Below are 22,709 nucleotides of genomic sequence, written 5' to 3'. Positions count from 1 at the left end.
GGCCCTGATCTGGGACATCCAGCAGATGCCGCGCGCCATCGAGGACCCGATCCTGGCCTACACAGCCGAGGGCGAGATCAACAACGTGCAGTGGGCTTCCACTCAGCCCGACTGGATCGCCATCTGCTACAACAACTGCCTGGAGATCCTGCGTGTTTAACAGCTCCGCCGAGGCCGCCGCTGCTGCTGACCCGAGCTCTCCCACCAACACCACCACCACCGAGAGCGGGGACAGTCCCAGCGAGAGCCACAACAACGGTGCCGCAGCCGGACCCGGACCCGGACCTGGAGCTGGGGTCTGGTTCCTGTGCTGCTGCAAAGGAGTGGAGATGGCAGGAGGACTCGGCTAACGGACAGGATTCTGGGGAGATGTGTGTGTGTGTGTGTGTGTGTGTGTGTGTGTGCGTGCGCGTGCGAGAATGTGTTTATAGGTGCGTACGTGAGTGTGTGTGTGTGTTTATTTCATTTGTATGTGTTGAAGTGTTTGTGTTAGAGCCGCTCGGATCCTCTGTTTTGGTTTGCAGTGTAGTTATTCTGCGATGACGTGTGTAGATATTTCTGCATCCAGAGACCAGAGGGATTTTGTTTATTTGTTTGTTTTTGTTTAAAAAAAAAAAACAAAAAAAACCCCCGATGTTGCTCAGAGTAACGCATCGTGCATTTCAAGTAGAAAATGAAGACTAGTTACCCAGCAGCAGCAGCACTGATCTGATCTTCAGCTCAGAGCGATGCTTACTTTTAATTAGCTTCAAATAAAACGCAGATGTAATTTGCAAAAAAAAAAGAAAAGGCGGCGTGTTTTGCGTTGGAGGTTCTGATGGAATTTAACTCCCGAGCGCACGCCGTGACTCCGGCGCGCTGGTTGTTTTTATAGTTACCGTATTTTAACCAACACGGTGCCGACGCTCCAACTTTCCTAAAGATATTATTTCATTTAACGTAAAAAAAAAAACAACAAAAAAAACGAAAGCGTCGTCGTACCACGCAGGCGAGAACCGCGTGCGCCGAGCGAAGTACGGTTATCTCTTCCCCCGTTAGCGATCATCAAAACCTCTCACGTGACCTCGTTCATATTTAAACGCCGGTCACAGGAGTAGCTTGTTCGGTTTGTCGTCATAGCAACACAATCGCTCATAATCTCCACGGGTCTCCGTCACCGGTCGCGTTCGGTGCCGGAGCTGACCCTGATTCGACAGGCTCCGGAGGTGGCACCGTTCGTCGGAGGTTCATATCAGAGTTCGCAATACTTTCCCAACTTAAAAACCCGAAAGCCGCCGTTCAGAAATTCACTCCTTTTTGTTTTTTGTTTTTTTTATTATTATTTTTTTTAAGCATGTTTGTGCTCGATGTGAGAGATGTACATACGTATAATATAAATATTATAAATAAGCTAGGGGCAAGCGTTCGTGTCGTAATACCTGTTTTGCGTACGGATTCGCCGTCGTTTGCGGCCTGCCCACGAACACGTAGAGCTGTGATGCAGGTTCACGGTCAACGGTGCGCTCGCTGTTTCAGACCGGACCGGACCGGACCGGACCGTTCCGTCTCCTCTGAAAGAGTGTGTATGTGATTTACATCTGTGTGCCCAATTGCAATGTTTTTTCTATCAATAAACTCGCATTGTTCTTCCACACAGGCGCAGTCGAGTCTTTTGTCTGACAAGCGTCAACTTCCTCATCCGGATGAAAATAAAACGCATGCATCTTAGTGTTCGTATTGACGTCCGGGCTTCGAGCTGAGGGAAAGCACACGCGAATGTGGTGTTATTATTTGAAGTACGTTTGAATTCTTCCGATTTACAGCATGAACGTTTTCTATTCAAACGTTTTCCAGGTAAGAAGGACCAAAAAAAAAATTTTTTTTTAAATGCACAGGAACTGTCTAACTAAGATCTAAAAAAAAAAAAGAACATGGTGATTAGGATTGAAAAGTAGGGCTGGGCGATATTATACGATCTAATATCAATATATAAAGGACACTGTTGGAACGGCGAGGCCAGGTCATTTGAGATGAAAAGATGACTACGAGAAGAGTGTTTAGGATTTCAGCTTTTACTTCCTGGTGTTTATATACAGACGTGGTAAACGATACAGAACGTTTTGTATCGGACCACCCAGTCTGTAGGTTGGCGAATATACTGGAACAGGCGACTCGTTAGATTGATTTGTTTAAATAATGAATATCTCTCTCTGTACACCTACTCTTCGATTTGGCCTCCGGTTTCACCTGTGATGTCACCGCCAACCTCGACAGGGCAGGGTGAAGGTCACACAATCCACCGTTCGAAAAAGACTCCGAGAGCAGAGATATAGAGACCGTACGACACGACGCGGACTGCTCGTCAGCTGTAAGAATCGGAAAGCCAGATTGGAATTCGCAAAGAAATACAGAGATGAGCTACAAAAGTTCTGGAACAAGGATTAACCTGGACCGAAGTGACGGAAAGGCCAGAGTGCGGGGAAAGAAAGGATCTCATGATCCGAAACATACGAGCTCACCTGTGAAGCGTGGTGGAGGTAGTGTCATGGCTTGAGCTTTTGCACGGCTGCTTCTGGAACATTCTCACTCATCTTTATTGATGATGGAACTCACGATGGTCGCAGCAGAATCAATTCAGAAGTTAACGGGAACATTCTGTCTACCACTTTACAGAGAAATGAATGCAAACGAATGAGAACTTTATCATGCGGCAAGACGACGATCCACAACACACCGCCAACTCAACAAAGGACTTCATCAGGGGGGAAAGTGGAAGGTTTTAGACTGGAAACGTCAATCATCAGACCAGCATTTCACCTCCTGAAGAGGAGACTGAAGGAGAAACCCCCCCTGAAAGAAGCTGAGGTAAAAGAAGAAGAACCCAACGGTGTGTTGATGTCAGTGAGTCTCAGGCGTGATGCCGGTACTACAAGCAACTGACGTGCAACCGAACATTAAGTGTTATTTACTTTCATTTACTTCAAGACTGATCTGTTCCAATACTTTTGCTCACCGAAACACTGGGAGGTCTGATCCGAAAGGTTCTGTGTTTTAAGTCCTTAAAGACGTCTAGATGTAAACGCCAGGAGGTAAAAGCTGAAATCCTACACTCACGTCTCCGATCCAGCTTTTCATCTCGAACCCCAACGTCTTCACCGTAGAGCACAAACAAACGACTCGGCCTCGCCATTATTATTATTATTATTATTATTATTATTATTATTATTATCCGAAGATAATTAGTATCATGACACCTCTTTATATTTATTTCTAATGCTTTTAATGAACATTAAAAGCATTCGATTTAAATTGTAGAATTGATTCATTTTCTCCTTTTCTGTTTCTTGCAGTATGTTTGTTTTTGGGGGGTGGGGGTGGGGTGTGTGTGGGGGGATTAAATAAAGTTTTAAACACAATATAGTATGAAACGCTACAGAAATGCTGACGCAGACACGATCACGCTGTGTATAAATAATCTTTAATCTAAAAAATAATAATAATAAAACCAGCAGTTTTGTGCTTTTCGTAAACCTTTTAACAGTCCAGTAAAGGCTTTCGGTTGAATGTGACGTGCGTTCACGTCCTTCACGTGTTAATCTTACAATAACGTTAACAAACAGTGTAATCTTTTCTCGCGCTCTCTCTCTCTCTCTCACACACTCTCACACGCTCTCTCTCACACATGCTCTCTCTCACACACACACACACTCACAAGCGCTCTCTCTCTCTCACACGCTCTCTCTCTCTCACACACACTCTCACACACACTCTCACACGCTCTCTCTCTCACATGCTCTCTCTCACACACTCACACGCGCTCTCTCTCTCTCTCACACGCTCTCTCTCTCTCACACACACACTCACACGCGCTCTCTCTCTCTCACACACACACTCTCACACGCTCTCTCTCACACTCACACGCGCGCTCTCTCTCTCTCTCTCACACACACACACACACACACGCTCTCTCTCTCTCACACACACACTCACACGCGCTCTCTCTCTCACACACACACACACACACGCTTGCTCTCTCTCACACATGCTCTCTCACACTCACACGCTCTCTCACACACACACACACACACTCACACGCTCTCTCACACATGCTCTCTCTCACATGCTCTCTCACACGCTCTCTCACACATGCTCTCTCTCACATGCTCTCTCACACACACACTCACACGCGCTCTCTCTCTCTCTCACACGCTCTCTCACGCGCTCTCTCTCTCTCACACACACACTCACACGCTCTCTCTCACACTCACACGTGCTCTCTCTCTCACACACACACACACACACACACACACACACACACACGCTCTCTCTCTCTCACACACACTCTCACATGCTCTCTCTCACACATGCTCTCTCACACTCACACGCTCTCTCATACACACACACACACTCTCACACGCTCTCTCTCTCTCACACACACACACACACACTCACATGCTCTCTCACACATGCTCTCTCACACTCACACGCTCTCTCACACACACACTCACACGCTCTCTCTCTCTCACACACACTCTCACATGCTCTCTCACACACGCTCTCTCTCACACACACTCACGCGCTCTTTCTCTCTCTCACACACTCTCTCTCACACACTCTCACACGTGCTCTCACACGCTCTCTCACATGCTCTTTCCTCTCTCACACGCTCTCTCACACGTGCTCTCTCTCTCTCTCTCACACACACACGCTCTCTCACACGCTCGCTCTCTCTCACATGCTCTCTCTCTCACACACACGCTCTCTCACATGCTCTCTCTCACACACACACGCTCTCTCACACGCTCTCTCTCTCTCTCACACACTCTCTCTCACACACCATGCTCTCTCTCACACTCATTCTCTCACACATGCACATTATATTTCAAATACACTGTGACACTTGAGAATATACAAGAGTACGCAAACCTCTCCTGATGTGTAGACTTACACACACACACTTTGGCATGTTTTGAACTAAACCACAGTCTTTCTTGATTTGATTCCTTGTTCACTGAATCAGTCGTGACTGATGATGCTTAATGCTCTATAGTGTAGGTAAAAAACAATGACGAGTCTATACACTGAAAATACATTTCTGTGGTTCAGTAACTGATACATCAGACACGTACAGTTCAAAAATGCCCGAGAAATGTTCTTACAATGTCAATGTCTGGTCAGAAAAACAAACAAACAAACAAACAAACAAACGCACAAACAAACCCACAGCCCGTGGGTCTGATACGGGATCCCAAGTCCTTTCGGCATTCTCAGGGACGATCTCGACGATCTTCTGGAAACGGAACAAATCTCAACAGTAGTGATAACTGCTCCGTCTCGAGGTAAACGCCTGTTCGCTGAAGCTTCCGGAGAGACATGAAAGCTCTCCGTGTGTTTCATAGCCATTTCTGAATCCTTCAAAAAGCATCGGAAGGACTCGGAATAATTTACAGGAGGAAGCTAAATTTAAAAACGATGACCAACAACAACGACGACAAAAAAAAACAACGCTTGGGAGCAAGTGTGTCTGAACATATAACGTAAAATGAAAATAAATTAAACGTGCTATTACGTTTGTGCAATCAGACCTCGCCGGCCTGCGATTTCTAAACTAGCTAGAAGATATGAAATCCGAGCTGCTGGGTAATACAGTGTGCTTAGAATTCGACTTAGACCGTCTGCTGCGTCGACAACCGTACTTCCTGTGCTTGTGAAAGTTTTAAAAAGCACCAAAAGGCCCAGGTAGAGACTATTAAACACACGTACGGCGATCGTGGTCATACGGAGATTCGCCGGTAAAGGCGAAACGTTCGACTCGGACGTGAAAGCCTCGAGTCTTTAAACCTTGTTTGAAAGTCTGATGTGATTCTGTGATGCCGTGAATGATCGGCTCGACTCGCCGACGCTCCGCCCGGATCCCCAGCTCGGTCCGTTATTTCTCAGTCCTGCTCCGCCTCGCGTGGGATTTGTGCAAAAGGTGTGGAAATAGAAAAAAGGAAAAGGGAACAAAAGAAAACGGCGCACTGAATCCTGATCTAAAGCTACGACGCCGCCGGAGACCGGACAGCGAGCCGAGTTCTTCTCGCTCTGTCGTTCAACATTTAATCCCGTCTTCAATCACTCGGAAACCAGAAGGTCTGTAAATCGCGATAGCGCGTTCGAGTTCGGGAATGAAAAAGATTCATAAGATAAATTGACCAGAATAATAATCGTGCGTTTAATATTTCAACGGTTAAGTCGTTCATCCGGTCATTTCCCGTACCGTTGATCCCGGAGCCCGTCTCGGGGGAAGGCGAGGGACACGCCTGGGCGCGGTGCGAACACGTCCAGGGTGTACCCCGCCTCGTGCCCGATGCTCCCTGGGATAGTCTCCAGGTTTCCCCGTGACCCTGAAAAGGACGAGCGCTACGGAAGGCGCGTGTCTTTGGACTGGGGGAGGAAACCCGTGGAGAACATGGGAGCTCTGCACACACAGCGCGGAGGCGGGATTCGATCCCTGAACCCCCGGAGGTGCGAGGCGTACGTGTGAACCGCTGGTGCTAAGCCTCTCGGTTAACTAGTCATGCTGATGAAATAAACGAGTCCAGAGAGAGTGTGTGGAATTTTTTTAAAAAAGTGCGCTTTTTTTTATCCCCAGAGGTGTCGCTATCGCGTGGATGTCGTTGTTTGAACCCTGTCTGAAATATTTTCCATTTCCGAATGCTTATTCGGGGATGGCAAAAGTCTTAGACGCACAATGATGCACTACTGCCTCTGTAAAAAAAAAATAATAATAACAATAATTTGGGGATTTTGAAAAAATATATATATTTGTACGTCAGTAAAGACGGTAATATATCACTGGATATAATAACCCAAGAAAACATAACGAAATCTTCGACTCGCACGCTCGTATCGCCTCTCGGCCGTCACGCAGCTCTCGCTCTGACGTCTCTCCCTACTACTATCACGTCGACCGTCGCTGAATGGAAAACGGTGAGCGAGAACACTGCTCGGGACCGTGGGAAATAATCTCACGGGACTAACGAGAAGACGCCGGGTCGATGAATAGAAATCCGAGCACCAGAATCGCCGAGCACGTCACCAACATTTCGATATAAACGGATTCGGGCTGGAGCGGTTCAGAGCGTTCCTTTTAATATTTCACACAGAATGGAAGGAATTTCATCAGAAAGTAAGCGGTCAGATGAGAAGACTAGATGTTCGCCAAATGGTTTAATAATCAGTGCTTCTGGAGCACGCTAGCTACGTTTCCGCCCGAGCCGCGAATTCGACTTATGTTCGAAAATGTCATGCTGTATACAAAAACGTCACTTCGAGGAAACCGCCGCGTCTTGCTTTCTGACATTTTGAATTTTTTATTTTTTTTTTAATGCGCATGGAGGAATTTATCCGATTTCTTTTTTACGCGCTACCCCAGAATTCGCATTAAAAATATATATATACGTGGAAACTTGGCTGCTGCCTCTCTTTACTCGTTGATGTTTACGTCCTTTTAGATTTCCCTCGGTAAACAGCGCTGCGGTCATAAAATCGTCAAGACGGCCGGCCTTCGTAAATGGTAACAGGAGGTTTAATTAGAATTACTCATCACCCCTTTTACGTCCGATCTTTGCGACCCGAATGAGTAACGCTACCGCTTCCTTCGCGCCTGTGCCGTGTGCTACAGTCTGGGATACATACGTGTGTGTGCTTTGTATTTGAGCGAGTGTGTTTGTCTGGAACTCGTACTGGGTCGTCTGCACTCGACGCGGATCGACCCGTGTCCGTGAGTAGCAGCGTACAGTGCGTTTGAAGCTCACGGGAGCAGGAAGAGAGGGAGGAGGACGAAGAGGAGGAGGAGGAGGAGGAGGACTGCGGCTCTGTCCTGTCTGGTCTGTCCTGCGGTAGAGCTAATGGTGGACACGTGGCCCAGCGGGGAGATGAGAACAGTGCAGAGTGCAGCCCGGTCGAGACTCTAGGTGCCCGGGAGAACAGGGTCGGACAGGTGCCGTTGGATCTGTGATCTGTCCTCAAGGCTGCTCAGGCTCTCCAGGTGCTCGGGGAGAGAGGTGAAGCGCAGGCTGAGGTGAGGATGCAGGTTTTCAGGGATGTTGAGATTCGCAGGGACGGACGGTTTGGTCTCGGGCTCCGGCGAGATGGACGCGGTGTCGTCCGTGGCGACGCTGAGGTGGACGCCGTCGGACAGGGACGCGTGAGACTCAGGACTCTGTGGGACGGGGAGAGAGGATGGGAGTAAATACGCCGGCTGCAGTCAGTAAAACAAGTAGCGTGACTCGCTTTTCTTTCCAGCGTGACGTTAGTATTTATGACGACTGTAAATTAGAACTCAGGCTCAGACGAGCAGATTTGTCCCTGTTGCTTCTGCACACCTTAGGCACACGGGAACTTGTTAGCGAACACTATGCTAACACTCACGTCGTTGCTGGAGGTGTGTGTTGGCTCTCTGAAGTGTGCAGCAGGAGTGGGAGGTGTTGTAGGGTGGAAAATCGGAGTCCCGTACAGGTCGGATGGAGAAGCGGTGGGAAGGACCGCCGAGGCTGGAGACACGGAGCTGTAAGCGGGTGGGACTTGAGCCATCTGTCGCTGGAGCAGCTGCAGGATCACGTTAATGTCAGCCGTCATCCGTGTCTCCAGACTACGGACAGAGAGTGAGAGAGGACGAGAGTGATGAGAAAAAAAAACAGAAAGCAGAAATACGGCACGAGCATGAGTCGAAGGAAGCAGATAAAAATAAAAACAGTTCAAAACAACACGAGGTGACAAAAAACAAAGACGTGTGTGTGTGTGTGTGTGTGTGTGCTCTGACCGGTTCAGCTGGGACTGCAGCAGTTCAAGGCGGGACTGAAGATCGCTCGGTCTCTCCTCGGCATTCGCACCGCGCTGGAGATGATGATAGCAGGCGCGTGCTGATGTGGAAAGTCGTCTCGGACTCTCGGGGTACTGACTCGGCCGTCGCTCGGACCAGCAGCCGTACAGCCCCGAGACGTTCAGAGAGCCTGAAACGCCGACGCACACGGTGAGAGACACGTCAGAAAATAAAAGCAGAAAGAGTAGCATTATATAACGACAGGCTGAGTAATACCACACCAAGCTAGCAAGTGAACTTTCTTAATGACAAGAGAAAAAGAAACAAAAGAAATAGCTAGTTTATTTATTAATAATACCAGTAAAGGAGGTGTAGCCTCTTTGCATGACAGTCTCAACAAAGGAGGTGTGGCCTTGGTATCCATCAGTCCTAGTGAAAAAGGTGTGGCCTGAGTGCATGTCAGACTCAGTGAAGGAGGTGTGGCCTGAGTACATGTCAGACTCAGTGAAGGAGGTGTGGCTTGAGTGCATGTCAGACTCAGTGAAGGAGGTGTGGCTTGAGTGCATGTCAGACTCAGTGAAAGAGGTGTGGCCTGAGTACATGTCAGTTTCAGTGAAGGAGGTGTGGCCTGAGTGCATGTCAGGCTCAGTGAAGGAGGTGTGGCCTGAATACATGTCAGTCAAAATGAAGTAGCTGTGGCCTGAGTAGATGTTAGTTTCAGTGAAGGAGGTGTGGCCTGAATAGATGTCAGGCTCACTGAAGGAGCCACATGAAAATGTATCACTTGAACATGAATCACATGAAAATGAATCTCATGAAAATGAATCACATGTAAATGAAACGTACATAAATGAATCACATGAAAATGTATCACTTGAACATGAATCACATGAAAATGAATCTCATGAAAATGAATCACATGTAAATGAAACGTACGTAAATGAATCTCATGAAAATGAATCACATGTAAATGAACCATATGAAAATGAATAAATAAATTAAAGACAATTTGTTGGTTCTTTTAAATTTTTTTTTTTTAAACATCAGATTGTTAACCAGTATCAAGAGATACATTGTGTCACCTCCGAAAGATGCTAATATCTGCATTCTGTCTTTGGCTCACATAAGATGGTCATGATTTTTCCCACTGAACATGCCTGCACTGACACATATCATCCTTCTCTCTTTCTTTCTCCCTCTGTACCTGAATAGGCATGAGCTCCCCGTTCTTCAGTGCTGGGGGGGAGGAGGTTAATCACAGTCGGGACGTATTCCCTCACTTCTGGAGGGTACACTTCTCCCCGTTCAGGCCCCAAGTGTTTCATCTCATCCTCACTGGACAAAGAGGCAGCGCTCACACTGCTGCACAGCTCATCCCAGTGTGAGTGCAACAGCACCCCTCTGTGGTTCCCCACGGAGCTGCATGTCTGGTCTGGATAAGAGTCTTCTCGATCCGTGCCATCTGAAGCGAGCAAAAGCACAGAGATCAGGCGTATACTCTACAAAGGTGCATGTCAAAAAATTCGATTATTGTGGAAAATTAATTTTATGTGAATTTTTTCCCGTAATTTAACTCAAAAAGTGAAACTTTAATATATTCTAGATTCATTATACATAAAGTGAAATATTTCAAGCCTTTTTTTAAAAACTTGTTTTAATCTCGATGATTTCAGCTTACAGCTCACGGAAATCAAAAATCCAGCATCTCAAAATATTAGAATAAAGAATTTATAATACAATATAATATTTGACTTTAAGTGTAATGAATCCAGGCTATATTAACGTTCCACTTTTTGAATTAAATTACGGAAAAAAATGAACTTTTCCACGATATTTGAATTTTTTTGAGATAGGGCAAATATTTTACATTCACATGGACCTTTAATCCTTCTGTTCCCTACACCGTTTCCTTTGCCATTATGCCACGCGTCTATAGATTGTATAGCAATTTAAAAAATATCCGCTATACAGGAAGTGCATCAGAACTGGGTGTCTTCAGGACTCATCAAAAATTGCAAGTGTGTTTTATAAATAATGTTGATTATATTCAATAAGATTTTTAAAAAAAAAATAGGGTTGTATTACAAGAACACTGAGCCAATAACCCAAAAGAGCAAATCCGGTGTCTTATTCAAAGAGGTCAAATGTGATCATGTGATCAGCAAAAAAACAAACAAACAAACAAAACAACAGAACAGCACTAAGGGCGAGACTTATTATTAATTTATTATTAAATAGGGTTATTTAAAGGGAGTGGGAAATGACGATCAGGTGTGTTGCGTTAGTAATTACATGGAGGACTTGGTAGTTAGGACCTGGAGGTAGACTGTGGAATTCTGGGAAATGGAGTTTACAAGAGGAGACAATTATTTAGTGTTGTTTCTCCTTTAATGTGTTAAAATGTATTACACAGACTGTAAGGATTAAGCATTCAGGGCTTAATTATGGCACTGTGCGTGTGCTAATTTGCTGAGCTTGAGGAACACACACACACACACACACACACAGTTTTACCCGGTCTGTTGCGATGGAGGGAGTTTCTCCTGTGCTGTGCTCGTCTGTAGCCGCAGTCTGACTCCTCGCTGGGGTCTGGTTGTATAATTCTGTCTGCCTGATACAAACAAGCTCCAGTAACTTACATAACCACACATACACACACACACACACCTCTGCATACTGACTTTTATCAGCAGGTACATGAGCTAACCATTTTCCACGCAAATTATAAGCCCTTACATCTCGGAGGTTGAACGTGATCTCCAGGTTTGTCCAGAAGCTGTCGGAAAAATCGGGGTACATGTCGAGCACCTCGAGCAGGTCGTCCCTCAGGATCTTGTGGAGGTCGCAGTAGGTCAGAGCCCTGACGTCGGCGCTCGATTTCCCAGGCCTGCCGTACAGACTGATGGGCTCGCCGAAGATGTCGTTCTTACCTGAGCGCAGTGGGGGAGGGGAAAAAGGACAGCGTCTCAGTCAAAAGTTTTTGAATTTGGGATGAAACGAGCATTCGAGTGAACACGAGACAGAACTAAATGGGTTTTTAAATCTATAGACGCTGCTGACAGCGTGACCCGTCTGAACGTTTGGCCTAGGGATAATCAATATCGCAGGATCAATAAGGCAGAAGCGCATGACGTCACTGTGGATCATCGGGACAGCCCAGGGATGGAACAAAGGAAGAATTACACGAGAAACGATTAAGTGTGAATTTCACTGCTTCACGGCCGTTTGATTTATTATTCGAATACCACAGAAAAATTAAATCCGCGTTCGACGCAGCGTTTTGATTTTAGTCGCTTCTCAAAACACGTTCTGTTAAAGTAGGAAATGGGTTTGGAATAAATGCCGAGCTAAAAAAAAAAAAAAATTTAAAAAATGATCCTGCAATTACATCCAACCAATATGTGAAGAAAAAAAACCCCCCGAAACAGACAGTACGATACATACAGGGGGGGAAAAGAGAAGAAAGGAAAGAAAAGAAATGATTATAATGATATAAAATATATAAAATGATCAAATAATTAAAAAAAAAAGAATAATTATGGGAAAGGAAAATACAAAAGTAAAAGAAAAAGAGAGAAAGTGGCAAGTGAGAAAGGGAAGAATAAAAAGAAAAAAGAAGGAAAAGAATTGCGTTTAAGAAAATGAAAGAAAAGGACGTTAAAGAAAAGAAAAAGAAAAAAAGGAGAGAAAAGTAAGGAACAGGGACGTCGAATTAAACAAAAGGAGAAGAAGAGAAGAAAGGAAAGGTGAGGAAAAAAAGAGAAAAGAGGTGTGATAAATGAGGAGCAGGAAGATAAAACAAGTGGAAAGAATATATAAATATATATATATATTTAAGGAGGATTGGATGAATAAGAAGAAAAGGAATGGCAAGAAAATGTAAAAAGAAATGAAAAAAATTCATAAATCGTGATCCGGGCTCTCTTTAGATTTTGGACGGTGATACAGAGTATGAAAAGATAACGTAGAAGATAATGTGGGAAGGATTGAGAACGGAGATAAACGGAGAGAACCGAGTTAAAGCGATGGAAGCTCTAGTACCTAAGATGGCCACGACCACATCGTCTCGAAGGATCTCGATGGAGCCGCGGGAGATGAAGTAGAGAGCCGTGAGCACGTCGCCGTTGTGCACCAGCGTGTCTCCCGGTGGAGCGTGTGTGGTTTTAAAGCGAATGGCCAGAGCTCGTAAACAGCCCTTACTCGCCCCGCGGAACGCCGGGCAGTTCTGCAGCAGCGTGCGGTTCAGATGCAGACAGATATCAGCCTGCAGACACTCGGGGAAACCCTTCAGCACCTGGACACACAGATAAGGATGGAGAGACGGGGGGGCAAAAAAAAAAAATTTCAATTTCAATTGTATTTGTATAGCGTTTTTTACAATAGACATTGTCTCAAAGCAGCTTTACAGAAATAAGCAGCTTTACAGAAAAAGAAGAGAGAGTGATGTGCAGCAGAGACAGACACGTAGGAAGAAGGGGAAAAAAAAACAGGATGTAGATACAGTCAGACGGGAAAAAAGAAATCCACAGAGAGAGAGAGAGAGAGAGAGAGAGAGAAGCGTTCAGAAGAGCAAAACAGGAAGACAGCAGGATGGAAAGAGACAAAAAAAAAGAAAAGGAAACCAAGAGAAGTACAAAAAAAAAAGCAAACGTAAGGAAAACAAATGTAAAAAGAATGAAGAGAAAGACGGCAGCAGCAAAAGGGTACGGACGGACAGAAAAAAAAGAGGGGACGGATATACTCATGAACGGTAGAAAGGAAAAGAGTAGGAAACAGCAGGAGAGCAAAGAGAACCAAGAGAGACAAAAAAAAAAAAAGACGACCAAGCAGGACGTGATGGAGGGATAGGGACGGACAGGACAGAAAGAGACAGAGAGAGAGAGATATAATCTGTATAATCAGGTAAACAGGCTCTACGGTGAGAGCTGGACGTGATCTCCTCACCGCGTTCATGTCGATGCCGTTGGTGTAGGACCAGGCGTGTTGGAAATACTCCTCCAGCCTCTGCCTCAGGCCTCCGGGAATCTGGTGGAAGCGGATGAACTCCTTCACCCTCAGCATCTGCGTGTGGTAGCGCGCCGTGCCCGAGTACAGTCGCTGGATTATAGCCGACACATTGCCGAAGATACTGGCATACATCAGAGCTGTAATGTGTGTGTGTGTGTGTGTGTGTGTGTGTGTGTGTGTGAGAGAGAGAGACAAAGAGAACTCTGCTAAACACCACACATAATAACGACTAAGATGAAACTAACAAACAGCCTACTAATCTCCTGAATCTTTAATATCAGTATATCATTTGAAAATAATATGCAGTTTAACACACACACACACACACACACACACACACGCACAGATCGAGTTTGGATTCTGTTACACAAGCATTAGTTTTCACGTAGAGACTTCCCACCATTGTGACGTGTGTTCTCACGCGCGCGTGCTGATGATTGATGATGATGCGCATGCGCGCGTGAGAACACCCGTGACAACCGTTGTGTGTTCCGGTTCTAGTCATGAATCCGAGAACATCGCCGACACTGTGATCTATTCTGCGTTTATCCACGCAGCTCTCACACGCAGAATTCAATTCCCTTCGTTAAGGCTTCTTAAGAGCAAACGGTGGCGTGAACCGCTCCTACTCACAGCCGATGAGCATGACGCAGATGGAGAAGATCTTCTCGGGGTTGGTGTTCGGCGAGACGTTGCCGAAGCCGACGCTGGTCAGGCTGCTGAAGGTGAAATACAGGGCGGTGACGTACTTGTCCTTGATGCTGGGTCCGGATAAGGCGTCGCTGTCGTTATAGTGTTTGCCGATCTGCTCGGCGAGGTTGTCGAGCCAGCCGATCCTCAAGGTGCCTCCGCGAGCGGAGCCCGTGCGCTCCACGTTGCCGATGGCGTACCAGATGCAGGCCAGCCAGTGGGCGATGAGCGCGAAGGTGCACATGAGCAGGAAGAGGACGGCCGCGCCGTATTCCGAGTAGCGGTCGAGCTTCCGCGCCACTCGGACCAAACGCAACAGCCGTGCTGTCTTCAGCAGGCCGATCAGAGTGGTGGTTTGGGGCTGGGGGAGGAGTTTCAGGCAGGGTTATTAAAAACAAAACATACATCGTGGCCATGTTTTATCCGTTCGTTCCCTCGTTTTATGTAAACGCGTTCTTATTAACACGTGGACACGATTTACTTCAAACCAGGGAACGAATAGGTAAGACGTGGCCATGATGTTAAGCACTCCAAAAGAATTCTATGACCAAGGCTAGCCATTCAATTAGGATAAAAGTATTGGCGCTCTGTGAGGTTTGCAGTTTTGTGGGCGGGGCTAAAGGTACATTAGCTGTACCGTGAACGTGCTTGGTAATCTATGGGCCGATCGGTACGTGCACAAGTACGATGAAAATCAGCACTGTTGAAACTTTCGTAACTCTGGCAGGAAAATTCAAAAGTTCAAAACATTTACGCGCAACTTTACTAAAAAAGATTGATCAATGAGGCCCAATGTTCCTGAAAGGAACTGAAATAAGAAATAAGAAAACACGAATTGGTTTCCCGTTTTAGTTTATCTTTCACCAGATCTTGTTCTTCCTCATTCTCTATCCTTTTCCTCTCACCTCGTCTTGGCCCGATCTGAAGATGAGCAGGTCGAAGGGGATGGCCGCTACAATGTCGATTAGGAACCAGCCCTTGAAGTAGTGCTGCGCGATGCGGCCCGGGTGGCTCACCACCTCGTCGTTGTGGTTCACGTAGGTCGTCCTGAAGTTGATGATGATGTCGATGATGAACATGACGTCTACCACCAGGTCCACCACGTTGAGCGGGTTGCAGGTGTAGCCGCAGTCGGCTCGGCCTCCGTCCTGTTGCTCGCTGAGCAGGAAGGCGGCGCTGTACGGTGTGAACACGGCGGTGTAGAGCACGAGCAGCAGGATCAGCCAATCCCATACGGCCTTGAACGGGCTGTAGTGCAGGATCGTCCACTTGTGGATGCGCGGCGCCTGCAGCTTGTACTCGGGCAGCACGTCGGCTCCTAGAGACAGCACCTGAAACACACACCGCATGTGTAGCAGAGGCCATTATGACGTTTTTTTTTTACAATTCAGTTATTTTATACTTATTATATACAAACATACTTTTAAAGGAATAGCACAAGCAAAAAAATGAACTGCACTCATTTTCACCTTAAAACTGATGCACTATAGTCAGAAAGCCATAATAGATTTGATTCTATGATTCTATGATTTTATGGATTTGATTCTAAATGGCTATAATTGCCCATAATATAATTTTTACCCATCAGTCTACACTTAATCCCCATAAAAAAAACATGTTTTTAGAGATTTTTTAGAAAATTGGAACCGCTCATTCACAAAATGAGCGATTCTTCTCTCTGGCACTCCAAATTGTGGTCAGGTGCTTCCTGTTTGCTTTATTTATCCTTGAGATGTGTCTACAACTCAATCCGTCCGTTGCAATCTGAATTGATTGGACATAGTTTGGAAAGTTACAGACCAGGGTCTATAAGGACCACCAATTTACACTGCATTGTCAGGACAAAAACCAAGCCATGACGTCCAGAGAACTGTCTGTGGAACTGCACAATGAAATTGTGGCAAGGCATAGATCAGGGCAAGGATAGAAAACAATTTCTAAAGCTTTGAGTGTTTCTGGCACAACCTTGAACCTTCCTAGAGTTGGCCATCCAGCCAAATTGGGCATCCAGGAAAGAAGGCCCTTGGTCAGGGAGGTAAGCAAGAACTCAACAGTCACGCTAAAAGAGCTCCGAAAGTCCTGTGCCGAGGTGGGAGAACCTGTCAGACGGACAACCGTCTCTGTAGCACTCCATAAATCAGGCGTTCATGGCAAAGCGGCAAGTCGGAAGGCACTGTTGAGGTAAAAGGCAACACGTGGAAAAAGATTCTCTGGTTTGATGAGATGAAAATGGAACTCTTTGGGCAGAACAACAGAAACATGGTGGTGGCAGCATCACGCTATGTGCAATGGGGGTCATTCTCAGCGGCAGCGACAGAGAGACTGGTAACTACTGAGAGAGGGTTGAACGCATCCAAATACGGAAACATCACTGAGGAAAAACTCCTCCAGAGCGCACGCAAACTCAGACTGATCCGACAGTTTTCTACACGACCATGACGCTGCTAAACATTCAGCCAAAACCACATTATATATACAGCTCTGGAGAAAAAAAACTAAGAGATCACTGCAAAAATGATCAGTTTCTCTGCTTTTACAATTTATAGGCATGCGTTTGGGTAAAATGAACATTTTTGTTGTATTCTATAAACCCTGATCACATTCCAGAGGTTTTCAATGGGGTTCAGGTCTGGAGATTGGGCTGGCCATGACAGGGTCTTGATCTGGTGGTCGTCCATCCACGCCTTCATTGACCTGACTGTGTGGCATGGAGCATTGTCCTGCTGGAAAAAAAACCCCATCCTCAGAGTTGGGGAACATTGTCAGAGCAGAAGAAGTGTTCTTCCAGGACAACCGTGGCTTGCTTCAAGCGGCCTTCACAAAGACAAATCTGCCTGATTCCAGCCTCGCTGAAGCACCTCCAGATCATCACCAATCGTCCACCAAATGTCACAGTGGGTGTGAGACGATGTGGCTTGTGGGCCTGTCCAGGCCTCCGTCTAACCGTTAGACGACTAGGTGTTGGGCAAAGCTGAAAATTGGACTCATCAGAGAAGATGACCTTTCTCCAGTCCTCTACGGTCCAATCCTTATGGTCTTTTGCAAACCTCAGCCCGGCTCTTCTTTGCTTCTCATTGATGAAGGGCTTATTTCTAGATTTGCACGACTTCAGTCCTGCCCCTAGGAGCCCGTTTCGACCCGTCCTCGCCGTGCACTTCACCCCAGCCGCCGTTTGCCATTCTTTCTGTAGATCACGATGTCATCCTACGCTTGGTGAGTGACATTTGAATGAGTTTGTAGCCGTAGCTTTGTTGTCCCCAAAGTCTGCTGCTTGTCCTTGTTCTTACGAACCGCCATCTTTTTAAGGATGGAAGCGACCCGACGCTCACTGTTTCGCTCGACCTGTAAAGCCAGAATTGATGCAAAAATTTTTCCTCGTGCAAAACTTTCCTTTTCAACTCTTTCGGCATGATCAATAGTTATTTTTTTTTAATTCCGATTACTTTTGAGGTACTGCTAGTACTGTCTTTGCCATCCAGCTGGTTCTATTGCAAGAGGTTGATTGATGATTTTTTCCAGTACCTGAATATCCTGGTTGCACACCATATTCGGTACAATAACAGAACATACTGAAACCAAATGGCAAGGCATGTAGCAGTTTAGAGATGTTTAGAAATCCCCAGCAAAGCTACTGTGTCTGAAATAGCACCAAAACACCCACTAACATGCCACTATCCTGTCAGTGTCACTGCTCTGCTGAGAATGAAAACACCACCCAAACAATGTCTGCTTGGTCCCATGGTGCTGCCTTTCCAAGTAAACAGTACAGAAGGGACTGAGAGTGAGGGACACTGTGCACAGCAACAGATCGGCTACAGACTCAAATTATATACGTACAAAGTAACACGCAGAGGGTGGAACTGATAAATGGCTAGTGAGCGTACATTCAACTTCAATTTAACTGATCTGAACAGAGACAGGAAGAGAAAAGACAGAGAGACAGAGAGAGAGATTAAAATGATCATATTCCAAAAAAAGATCCAGCTCTCGGGGAACGAGACACACATTTTAAATGAGGTACACATCAAATTGAGCATTCCAAAAACTACACCTACCGTGAACTAACGACGAGTTTATGAGCAAGCTTCAACCTGGCAGTGAGCGAACTGAGAGAAAAGGCACGCAGAGCTTTCTACGCCATGAAAGCACAAACCTTTGTAGAAATTCCGATGCGAATTTGGCTCAAAATGTTTGAATCGGCGATCGAACCAATTGGCGTGTAGGGCAGTTCCACAAGTGGGATGAACATCCTGCACGAGGAGTTCTGCACAAGCGTTATAAAGGTGCACGAAACACCACGAACGACGCACGCAGAGCTGAAGGAGGCCGATATCCATTCGTGAGAAACATACAGAAAAGGGCAATCGAATTCTGGAAACATCTAAAGGAGAGCGACCCTCACGCATATCATTATAAGAACACGCATATCAGTATGAACACACGCATATCGTTACAGAAACCATGCATATCATTATAAAACCATGCATATCAGTATAAAAACCATGCATATCATTATAAAAACATGCATATCATTATAAAAACCATGCATGTCATTATAAAAACATGCATATCATTATAAAAACACGCATATCATTACAAAAACCATGCATGTCATTATAAAAACACGCATATCAGTATAAACACACGCATATCATTACAAAAACCATGCATATCATTATAAAAACACGCATATCATTACAAAAACATGCATATCATTATAAAAACACGCATATCATTATAAAAACACGCATATCAGTATAAACACACGCATATCATTATAAAACCATGCATATCAGTATAAACACACGCATATCATTATAAAACCATGCATATCAGTATAAACACACGCATATCATTATAAACACATGCATATCATTATAAAAACACACACATCATTAAAAAGCTATGCAGTACCAAGAGCTGAGCAAAAACACTAGTCCCCTCATCCAACTGGTCCTGAGTCTGCACTACAACCCCATCAACTCACACTAACACACACTAACAGACCATTAATACACACTAACACACCACTAACACACACCAACACACACTAACACACACTAACACACCACTAACACACACCAACACACACTAACACACACCAACACACAAAAACACACAAAAACACACACTAACACACCACTACCACACACTAACACAACACTAACACACACTAACACACACTAACACACAGCTAACACACACCAACACACAAAAACACACACTAACACACCACTACCACACACTAACACACCACTAACACACACTAACACACACTAACACACACTAACACACACTAACACACACTAACACACCACTACCACACACTAACACACCACTACCACACACTAACACACCACTAACACACACTAACACACACTAACACACACTAACACACACTAACACACCACTACCACACACTAACACACCACTAACACACACTAACACACACTAACACACACTAACACACACTAACACACACTAACACACAGCTAACACACACTAACACACCACTACCACACACTAACACACCACTAACACACCACTAACACACCACTAACACACACTAACACACAGCTAACACACACCAACACACAAAAACACACACTAACACACCACTACCACACAAAAACACACACTAACACACCACTACCACACACTAACACACCACTAACACACACTAACACACCACTAACACACACTAACACACACTAACACACACTAACACACCACTACCACACACTAACACACCACTAACACACCACTAACACACACTAACACACACTAACACACAGCTAACACACACCAACACACAAAAACACACACTAACACACCACTACCACACACTAACACACCACTAACACACACTAACACACACTAACACACCACTAACACACAAAAACACACACTAACACACCACTAACACACACTAACACACCACTAACACACACTAACACACCACTAACACACACTAACACACAGCTAACACACATCAACACACAAAAACACACACTAACACACCACTACCACACACTAACACACCACTAACACACACTAACACACACTAACACACCACTAACACACAAAAACACACACTAACACACCACTAACACACACTAACACACCACTAACACACACTAACACACACTAACACACACTAACACACCACTACCACACACTAACACACCACTAACACACACTAACACACACTAACACACACTAACACACACTAACACACACTAACACACAGCTAACACACACTAACACACCACTACCACACACTAACACACCACTAACACACCACTAACACACCACTAACACACACTAACACACAGCTAACACACACCAACACACAAAAACACACACTAACACACCACTACCACACAAAAACACACACTAACACACCACTACCACACACTAACACACCACTAACACACACTAACACACCACTAACACACACTAACACACACTAACACACACTAACACACCACTACCACACACTAACACACCACTAACACACCACTAACACACACTAACACACACTAACACACAGCTAACACACACCAACACACAAAAACACACACTAACACACCACTACCACACACTAACACACCACTAACACACACTAACACACACTAACACACCACTAACACACAAAAACACACACTAACACACACTAACACACCACTAACACACACTAACACACAGCTAACACACATCAACACACAAAAACACACACTAACACACCACTACCACACACTAACACACCACTAACACACACTAACACACACTAACACACCACTAACACACAAAAACACACACTAACACACCACTAACACACACTAACACACCATCAACACACCACTACCACACACTAACACAACACTAACACACCACTAACACACACTAACCCACACTAACACACCACTAACACACCACTAACACACAAAAACACACACTAACACACCACTACCACACACTAACACACCACTAACACACACTAACACACACTAACACACAGCTAACACACACTAACACACACTACCACACACTAACACACCACTAACACACCACTACCACACACTAACACACCACTAACACACCACTAACACACAAAAACACACACTAACACACAGCTAACACACAGCTAACACACATCAACACACACTAACACACACTAACACACAGCTAACACACACTAACACACACTAACACACCATCAACACACCACTACCACACACTACCACAACACTAACACACACTAACCCACACTAACACACACTAACACACACTAACACACCACTAACACACACTACCACAACACTAACACACACTAACCCACACTAACACACACTAACACACACTAACACACACTAACACACCACTACCACAGTAAAGACTCAGGAACAGAAGAATTTTACAAACCTCTTTAGAATGAACCAAATGACACAAACACTGAAAGTAAACTATTTGTCCTGTTGGGAACCCAAACTCAACTCCAGAGTGAAATGCAGTGTAGTCTGGCCCTAAACATGCAGTACAGTGGAAGAGTATCTGAGCACGGTGACTGACCCAAAACTGAGAAACACCTTGACGGAGTACAGACTCAGCGAGCACGGCTTGGCCATGGAGCCGGGTGACACAGACAGTCCTGCTGCCCCGAGAGAAGACTCTGTGCCAGCAGTGCACGCTAAATAAAATAGAGACAGAGCTGCACTTCCTCACTGGATTCACTAAATAATTACCACATTAAAACCAAATTCTTCACCAAAATTAACAAAATCATCCCCAACTTTAGCTGCTTCTCAGACCCCGACAAACTGCCCCACCTACTGGGGGAGCACAAAGAGAGCTGCACACTAGCAACACACACACACACACACACACACACACACACACACACACACACACACACACACACACACACACACACACTATTATACTATATATACTCAGCAAAAAAAGAAATGCCCTTTATTCAGGAGACTGTATTTTTAAATATCATTTTGTAAAATCCAAATAATCTTTACAGATCTTTATCGGAAACGGTTTAAACGATGTTTTTCATGCTTGTTTAATGAAGCATAAATAAATATTGCACATGCACCTGCGGAACAGTCCTTAAGACACTAACAGTTTACAGGCGCTAGGCGATTAAGGTCACAGTTACAATAAGTTAGGAGACTAAAGAGACCTTTCTACTGACTCTGAAAAACACCGGAAGAAA

The 22,709-nt window shown here is 45.2% G+C and overlaps 2 protein-coding genes and 1 long non-coding RNA gene across 4 annotated transcripts in view; 2 read left to right on the top strand and 1 right to left on the bottom strand.

Annotated features, from left to right (window-relative positions):
• The window catches only part of dcaf7 (ddb1 and cul4 associated factor 7), an 8,390-nt gene extending 6,759 nt beyond the window's left edge, over positions 1 to 1,631 (top strand). Inside the window, exon 7 of the mRNA XM_017494620.3 lies at positions 1 to 1,631. This exon is cut by the window's left edge and continues 13 nt beyond it. Within this exon, the coding sequence (XP_017350109.1) occupies positions 1 to 160 (160 nt within the window). The 3' untranslated portion in view covers positions 161 to 1,631.
• A 1,807-nt stretch (positions 1,632 to 3,438) lies between these two features.
• Positions 3,439 to 22,709, bottom strand: part of kcnh6a (potassium voltage-gated channel, subfamily H (eag-related), member 6a) — a 56,874-nt gene continuing 37,603 nt past the window's right edge. For both annotated transcript variants that reach the window (XM_017494633.3, XM_017494636.3), the window contains exons 7-16: positions 15,388 to 15,813; positions 14,426 to 14,843; positions 13,730 to 13,929; positions 12,827 to 13,079; positions 11,522 to 11,715; positions 11,300 to 11,396; positions 9,990 to 10,247; positions 8,786 to 8,975; positions 8,395 to 8,614; positions 3,439 to 8,185 (exon numbers count right to left, since the gene is read on the bottom strand). In XM_017494633.3, coding sequence (XP_017350122.1) covers positions 7,934 to 8,185; positions 8,395 to 8,614; positions 8,786 to 8,975; positions 9,990 to 10,247; positions 11,300 to 11,396; positions 11,522 to 11,715; positions 12,827 to 13,079; positions 13,730 to 13,929; positions 14,426 to 14,843; positions 15,388 to 15,813 — 2,508 coding nt within the window. In that variant the 3' untranslated portion in view covers positions 3,439 to 7,933. The remainder of the gene's footprint in view (positions 8,186 to 8,394; positions 8,615 to 8,785; positions 8,976 to 9,989; positions 10,248 to 11,299; positions 11,397 to 11,521; positions 11,716 to 12,826; positions 13,080 to 13,729; positions 13,930 to 14,425; positions 14,844 to 15,387; positions 15,814 to 22,709) is intronic.
• LOC124629202 (uncharacterized) lies at positions 8,860 to 10,839 on the top strand. The gene is made up of 2 exons (XR_006984109.1): positions 8,860 to 8,995; positions 9,998 to 10,839. It is a non-coding gene; the product is annotated as an uncharacterized LOC124629202 (long non-coding RNA).

Source organism: Ictalurus punctatus, chromosome 2 (genome assembly GCF_001660625.3).
Source record: "Ictalurus punctatus breed USDA103 chromosome 2, Coco_2.0, whole genome shotgun sequence".
Taxonomy (NCBI): domain Eukaryota; kingdom Metazoa; phylum Chordata; class Actinopteri; order Siluriformes; family Ictaluridae; genus Ictalurus; species Ictalurus punctatus.
The sequence above is the reverse complement of the archived record's forward strand: the minus strand, read 5'-3'. Positions and strand labels throughout refer to the sequence as shown.